The sequence below is a fragment of the Oryx dammah genome, unplaced genomic scaffold, assembly GCF_014754425.2.
Source record: "Oryx dammah isolate SB20612 unplaced genomic scaffold, SCBI_Odam_1.1 HiC_scaffold_5, whole genome shotgun sequence".
In the NCBI taxonomy this organism is placed as follows: Eukaryota; Metazoa; Chordata; class Mammalia; order Artiodactyla; family Bovidae; genus Oryx; species Oryx dammah.
Genome location: NW_024070189.1, coordinates 94,117,179 through 94,124,847, shown reverse-complemented (window position 1 = coordinate 94,124,847; position 7,669 = coordinate 94,117,179). Strand labels below are relative to the sequence as shown.

The following is a 7,669-nucleotide window of genomic DNA, read 5'->3' as shown; positions in this document are numbered from 1 at the left end:
GCCCGGCTCGGCCGCGGCCTCGGCCTGCTCGGCGGCGGCGGCAGCGGCGGCGGCCTGGGCCCGGGCGCGGCGGCGGCGGCGGTGGCGGGGCCTGGAGCCGGATCTAAGATGGCAGCAACGGCGGCGGCGGCGGGGCCGGGCGTGGGCGGCGCGGGGGCGGCCGGCACGGGTGTCACGGGGCCTTGCGGGGCCGTGTCCGTGTTCCCCGGCGCCCGCCTCCTCACCATCGGCGACGCGAACGGCGAGATTCAGCGGCACGCGGAGCAGCAGGCGCTGCGCCTCGAGGTGCGCGCCGGCCCGGACGCGGCGGGCATCGCCCTCTACAGCCGTGAGTGCGGGGCAGCGGGGCCGGGCTGCGCGCGGGGGCTGCGCACGAGGCCGGCCGCGGGGGGGAAACCCTGGCCGCGAGGGACGCGGTGAGGTGCCTGGGGTTCCCAGGGTGAGGGGCCCTGGTCCGTGGGGGCCTGATGTGGGGTCTGTGGGGCCGAACCGAGGGAGCTGGGTGTGGGGGGCCCCCGAGTGAGGGGCGTGGAGGAACGGTATCAAGGGGCAGAACGAGAAAAGAGGGCGTGCGTGGTGGCCAGAGGTGAGGTGCCCCGAGTGCGGATGGAAGCGGGAAGTGGGGGGGTAGTGAGGGCCCTGAGATTGGGAGAGGGTGGGCAGGAAGTGGGGGGCCGAGAGTGGAAGGTAAGAATTCTGAAGAAGCCGGGGGTGTGGGGGCTGGGTGGCAGGGGAGGGGGCCTGGACGTGGGAGAGATGGGAGTCTGGGGGCGGGTGTGGCCGCCGTGACGGGGAGGAGGGAGGGGTGTGGACAGCCTCGGGCCATCCAGGGGACCCTCTGGACTGCTAAGGACGGTTGGAAAGTGGTGCCCAGTCTGGGGCGGCCTGGGGGACCCTGTTTCACTCATCTGGAGGGCCTGGCATTCCCGACCCCCGAGTGGGAAACTTCTAGATCTGGGGAGGGGGGTCCCTGCGAGGGTGGTGCGAGCCACTGGGTGTGCGCCTCGTGGAAACGTGGACGGCTGGGGCCCTTTCTTGATGCCAGGCTCCGAAGTAAGATGTAACACTGCCTCCTCCCTCGCCACGGTCCCCCGATCTTCCTTTTTGGGGATGTGAGAAACTGGTTACGTTTTCAGAAGCTAGTTTCAAAACTGACATTTCGGTGTGGGGAGGAGAAAGATCTCAAATGTGTTTGCCAAGACCCCGCGTCTTTGTAGTTCATCCTTTTTCTTTCTCTTGTTACTCCTGTCTGTTTTCTCTTGTTCTTATCTGTTCTCTTCTCATTCACATTTTGTTATTCTGTTAGACTCAGCTTTGTCTCTCCCGGTTTCTTGCTCTGGTGTTCTCCGGGTGTCACTGAGAAGGCTTTTCCTGGTGGTGGTTTGTGTGAGCGTTTTGCCACTTTGGGCATGGGGTTTTCCGAAGGGAAGTGTGTGGAGCAGTTGGTTCCCACACAGAATTCCTCACACCCAGCATTACACCTCTTTTTGCTCTGGCAGAGCTGGGTCTTCTTGGACCAGATGAGGGGAGAGAAGAGTATGCCAGGTGGGTATCGGTGCTCAGGACAGACACTTAAGCTCTGAAGAGCCCCCCCAGATCATAAGCACTGCCATTCATTCTACATACGTGAGTGAGCACAGCACCAAGTAAGGCATCGGTTCTCAAACTAGGGTCCCAGGGCTGATCCTCAAAGGAGTTCCAGGGGAGTTGGTTTTTCTTCGGTAAATAAACTTCTTTTGATTTTAGGACAGGCTTAGATTTACAGAGTTTATAGAATTACTAGGAAGACTGTACAGAACATTCTCATATACTCTCTTCACATCTTTCTCCAGGAGAGGTTTTATTGTTTAAATTTCTAAACGTGGGTTTTAGTTTATTTTTGGCTGTGCTGGGTCTTCGTTGCTGCGTGGGCTTCTTCTCTAGTAGTGCTGAGCGGGGCTGTTCTCTGGTTGCGGTGCCTGACTTGCTGCAGAGCGTGGGCTCTGGAGCTCCTGGGCGTCAGTGGTTGCAGCACACGGGCTCAGTAGCTGTGGCTCTCAGGCTCTCAGAGCACAGCCTCAGTAGTTGTGATGCAGGGGCTTAGCTTCGAGGTATGTGGGGTCTTCCCTAACCAGGGATCACACCCACGTTCCCTGCATTGGCATGCAGATTCTTAACCACTGAGCCACCAGGAAAGCCCCTCCAGGAGAGTTTTTACTTTTGTGTTTTTGTTTTGTGGATACACTTGGAACTGTTACTAGTTACAATAAAGGAACACTTCTGTTCGGGGCGGTCATTCATAACTGAAGTGATCGTCAGGAGGAGAAAGTCCGCGTTTCTCACACCAAGAGTCTCGGTCTGGAATGACAAAATCTCAGGGATCTGAGATAATTCCTGTCCCCTTTATGCCCAAGTCACTCTGGCCTGGAGTTGAGAGCATAGTCTCTGGTCTTGGCTGAGCCTGGTTGTATTGGTTTCCCAGGGCTGCTTAACAAACGGAGTGGCTTAAACCAATAGGAATGTATTCGCTCATAGCTCATGGGCAGAAGTCCAAAGACAAGGTGCTGGCTGGGTCACACGCACTCCGGAGGCTCTAGAGGAGAATCCTTTCTTTCCTCTTCCAGTGTCCAGTGGCTCCAGGCATTGCTTGGCTGGAGGCCACAGAAATCCAGTCTCTGCCTCCATCTCCACCTGGCTGCTCCCCTGTGTCTCTGTGTCTTTCCCTCTAAGGTTGCCTGTCACTGGATTCAGGGGCTTCCCAGGTGTCTCAGTGATAAAGAACTCGTCTGCCAATGCAGGAGACACAGGAGATGCCTGTTCAGTCCGTGCGTCTGGAAGATCTCTTGGAGAAGGAAATGGCAACCCACTCCAGTATTCTTGCCTGAAAAATCCCATACGCTGAGGAGCCTGGTGGGCTACAGTCCATGGGGTGGCAAAGAGTCAGACATGACTGAGTGACTGAACACGCACACATGAATCTGGAATCTAAATCCAGGATGGTCTTCATTCAGTCAGTTGTGGGCGCTAAGTCACGTCTGACTCTTGCGACCCTGTGGACTGTAGCCTGCTAGGCTCCTCTGTCTGTGGGCTTCTCCAGGCGGGAATACTGGGGTGGGTTGCCATTTCCTCCTCCATGGGATCTTCCAACCCAGGGATCGGATCCGCTTCTCCTGCACTGACAGGTGGGGACTTTACCACTGAGCTACCTGGGAAGGCCAGGATGATCTTATATCCTTAATTATGTCTGTAAGGATCCCTTTTCCACGTGAAGTCATACGCACAGATTCTGGGGGTTAGGGCTTGGGCATATGTTTGAGGTCATCCACTGTGTGGGTTGGACTGGTGCCCGGCAGGTAGTTGGGGGCCTCTGTGCCTCGGTCTCTTGGGTGGCAGGATGGAGGTGATGACAGGACTTGGTGGCACAGTGTGTTTGCTCAGGGAATGAACTCTTCTTCCTTGGAGGCAGCCTCTGCTCCTGTAACAGGCTGACGAGGGCCTAAGAGTTGGCAGCCTCAGGGCGAGGCAATGCTGCTTCCCAGTTGCTCTGAAGTCTGCCGGGGGAGTGCAGAGTCTCGGATGGGTGAGCAGACTGGGCCTGCTGGGCGTGGACGGCTGGCCACGGTCCCCTGGGAAAGGCAAAGGTGGTCTGGCCTCTGGGGGGACTTGGGGGCAAACTGCATTGTTGGGAGCCTCAGGCCTTCTCTTGGAATGAATTTCCGTCCCTGGACTCAGCATTTCCCAACCTGGACCCTTCTGGGACCTGCGTGCTTTGGCCAGGTGAGAAGGCTTCAGGAACCCTGTTCTGCTCAAGAGGTGGGGTCCTGTGAGCCACTGGTGATCCCCAGATACCTGACATTCGACTGTGTTTGGGGGGGTCAGGGTGGGGCATGAGGGTGGGGGGTGGGCCAAGACATCCACGTGAATCTCCCCGTGCTCACATCTGGGAGGTGAGAGTCTTGAGCACGGAATCTGACTGGTGTGAATCACTGGCTACTCAGCCTTGAACTAACCATTTCACCTGTCACGATACCTGTTTCCTTACCGATAGCGACAGGTACCTGCACGCGACCTCAGTTTCCTCCACTGCAGAGAGAATAGCGCCACCGGGGCCCTGGGAATATGGGGAAAGTGGAGCAGGGAGTCCGGCCGTAAAGGGTATGTTGGTCTACAGATGTTATCGCCGGTGATGCTATTGGTGTGGAATGGTGAAGAGCTGGCTTTTCTAGTAGAAAGTCCTGTACGCTGTGGGGCTGCCCAGCTGCCTCCCGCCCCCAGCAGATGGGAGAAGGACCCCCCAGGGCTGCCACCTCTGTGACAGGTGGCAAGGCTGGGAGATGGGCTCCCCTGATGGCTCAGTGGTAAAGAAGTCACCTGCCAATGTAGGAGATGCGCAGGTTCAATCCCTGGGTCAGGAAGATCCCCTGGAGGAGGAAATGGCAACCGACTCCGACATGTAGCCATATTCCTTGATGTTCGCATCCTCCGTGTGGGAAAGAGCACAGTTGTGGAAGGCTCTGGCTCAGTCACCCTGCAGTGAATGGTGACCCTTCTCCATCCCACCCTCTTTTTTTGGCTTTGTGACATCTTAGTTCCACAACCAGGAATCGAACCCCTGCCCCCAGCAGTGAAAGCGCAGAGTCCTCTAACCTTGGACCTCCAGGGAATTCCCTCCCCACCCCTTCTTGCCACTTGATGTCACCCTGGCTCACTTCCATGGCATTGGCTAAGTGGCAGCTCCCATAACCGGACTTCTTTCCCTGGGCAGAGGTGCATCTTCCTGGGCCTTGAGGAAGCTTTGGCACAGGCCCTGGAGTTCCTGGATGCAGGCTGCCCCCCTGCACTCTGCCCACGCCCAACTTGCTGAGAGGCAGCTCCTTGAGAAGCCCGTTGTGGGGTGGCTGGGACCGTGAGCAGAACAGACTCAGTTCCTCAGCCCCGTGGCCGCCTTCCTGGAGATGACAGGGCTGCTTTTCTCTTGGTTCTGTGGCTCTCCCAGCCCTACTGGCTAGGAAGGGACATACATCAGGGCCGGCTCTGACGGGCTTGGTTTCAGTTTGTGGAGGTACCTGCCAGGGGCTGGAAACCCCAGAGAAAGCCCCTCTGTGAAAACAAGCTGCAGGTTCCAGAATCAGGAACCCTGTGACTTCCTTCAGGCACACTCCTGGTAGCCCCCACCCCCGACAGCTGGAGGCAGTTGGGGTGCTGAGATTGTGGAAAAGTTGGTCCTGTGCACAGCCTTTAGGACATGCAGTGTCCAGCCTGGGGGACAAAGGTAGTCACATCAGAAGGCATTTACATTTTAAGTGGTGCCTGCCAGTTGCTACTGACTGCCGTCACTTATTGAGCACTTTCTGTGTGCCAGGGATGGATAGACTCCCGTGCTTTGACTTTGGAGGCACTGGGAAAAGGATGGTAGTATAAGGCAGGGCCTGTGGGCCAGTGGCCAACTTTTTAAGCAGTCAGAGCTAAGGGAGGTTTGTACATTTTTGAAGTGTTGATTAAAAGGAGAAAACCCAAGGAAAAATATTTAATGAAGACCATAGAGTCCTTCCAAAACCTAAGATATTTATCTACCAGTCCTTCACAGGAAAAGCTTGCAGACTCAGGGATAAGTGAATGAAGCAGGCAGGAGGAGGGGTAACTTGGGAACTCAGCCCCAACCAGGGTCATTAGATCTTGCGCAGCTTAAGAGAAGCCAAAAAGCCCTTCTCTGTGTAGGTCTGTTTTGATTGTGAAGTGTCCTGATTGATCAAGCCATATAGAGTACGCTTTCTGGACCATGTGGGTCTGTGAGGACCAGTTAGCCTGACAGGTATGACCCTTCTGTGTGTTACCACTGGGCCTTAGAATAGCTCTGGGAGGTCAGGTACGCGCCTCCCATTCTGTTGTTGGAAAAGCAGGGGTGAAAGGGTTATCATGGCTGGCAGACAGCAGAGCTGGCTGTTGGATGCTTTGCTCCCTGCAGAGTGGTTCAGTGGAGCTGGGTGGTCAGGATTCCGTTTATCCATGCATTAACAGAGACCCAGAGTAGAGGTGGCTTAACCAAGCCGGCAATTCATTTCTCGTGCTCTGGTCCCGAAGCCTTGGAAGCTGGAGACCAGGGTTGGTGTGGAAGCTCTGCTCGAGGAAGTCCTCAGACCCAGGTCCTTCTAGCTAACCCTGTTCCCACATTCCCAGGGTCGAGTCTTGTCATCATGGATCAGTATGGCAGCAGGAGTCCAGCTATTACACCTGGTTTCCAGACAGCAGGATCAGGGAAGGGGCAAAGGGTTCCAAGAGCATTGTCTGTTAGGGAAGGTTCCCAGAAGCTGGCCCTGGTTGCTTCTGCTTGCATCCCATTGGCTAGAATGCAGTCACATGGCCACTGCTAGCTGCAAGGGGGCCTGGGAAATGTAGTCTTTAGTTAGAAGGACCCTGTCCTCAGCTTGTTTCAGGGTTTCTCTTTCAGTGGGAGAAAGGGAGAACAGATACTGGGAGATAGTCACCTTGGCCATAGTAAGTAGGATGTGGATGTAGCCACCATCATTGGGCAGAATACTCCTGGTTTATGGAAGGATGCTCAGTGAGGTGGGAACAGCAGCCTGGTGTGAGCAGAACAGAGGGACTAAAGATGGGTAACAAGGTTGGGCCCAGGTCACGTCTCCCAAATGACAGGGCCTTTTCCTACATGTGGTCAGGAGTGCCTTGCCGTTTTTCACGGGGGCCTAACATGATAAGAATGGTATTTCTGAAAACTCTTCTGGCAGCAGGTGGCAAGGAGAGAAGCTGCAGAAGCTTGCAGGGAATGCAACAGAAATGCAATCAAATAGTTTCAGCTTAGTCTGCCCCTGAAGCACGTTAGAGGCCCAGAGTCCTGTTATGGAACAGAAGCTGAATTCCGCCCCTAGGGCAAAGGGCACAGTCAAGGCCATGACCCTCGGTCAGGGGTCATGAGTTACCTAGCCAAAGGGTTTGCTCCACTCTGTGGTTAAAATAAAAGGAGATTCCTGATATTTTAAAAAATGGGGTGATTTCCCATCAAAATCTGGCTTGTACTTCTGAAAAATCAGTAGGGCTGCAACCCTGGGCCCTCATATCCCGAGGCTGAGTTGGATGGCAGTGCCGCCTTCAGAAGGAGCCTGTGCCCCACATGGCCAGAACCCCTTCCCTGCTGGTGGCCACCCCATCACAGGCCCCGCACCGGTAGCCATTTGCCTTCCCACTTGTAGTGTATTGTTTTTTTGGGGTGTCCATCAGGTGTGGGAAAATGTCCCTTAGCCTTAGCCCTCGCCCTTCTTCAGCCCCCCACCCCTCCCTCTAGACAGCCGTTACCCCAGTTCAAGCTGACCTGGCCTCTAGTCCCAGGCCCTGCCCACTGACTACCTCCCAAGCCCCTCCCCTCCCTCACCTCTACCTGCACCTGTGCAGGCCCACAGGCCCTCATTGGCAATTTGGAAATATAAAAGGTCTGAAAACCTGACTTCCTGCTCATTTGGCAGCAAGAGCTAACCTGACCCAAACTCGGGCAAAACCCCAGCCCTGAGTTGACACATGGGGCGTTTTTTACTCTCTGGTATCCAGTTGAGAATGACTGTTCCCACTTAGGGCTTCCCAGGGGCACAGTAGTAAAGAATCCGCCTGCCAAGCAGGAGACGCAGGTTCAGTCACCAGGGAGGGAAGATCCCCTGGAGAAGGAAATGGCAACCCACTC

The 7,669-nt window shown here is 55.8% G+C and overlaps 1 protein-coding gene across 3 annotated transcripts in view; it reads left to right on the top strand.

The window, feature by feature from the left end:
• Positions 1-20: 20 nt before the first annotated feature.
• Positions 21-7,669, top strand: part of CARM1 (coactivator associated arginine methyltransferase 1) — a 41,629-nt gene continuing 33,980 nt past the window's right edge. For 2 of the 3 annotated variants that reach the window (XM_040240677.1, XM_040240674.1), the window contains exon 1: positions 94-328. In XM_040240677.1, the coding sequence (XP_040096611.1) occupies positions 109-328 (220 nt within the window). In that variant the 5' untranslated portion in view covers positions 94-108. Of the gene's footprint in view, positions 329-7,669 lie in introns of all 3 variants that reach the window. The other variant, XM_040240676.1, reaches the window with a different exon arrangement.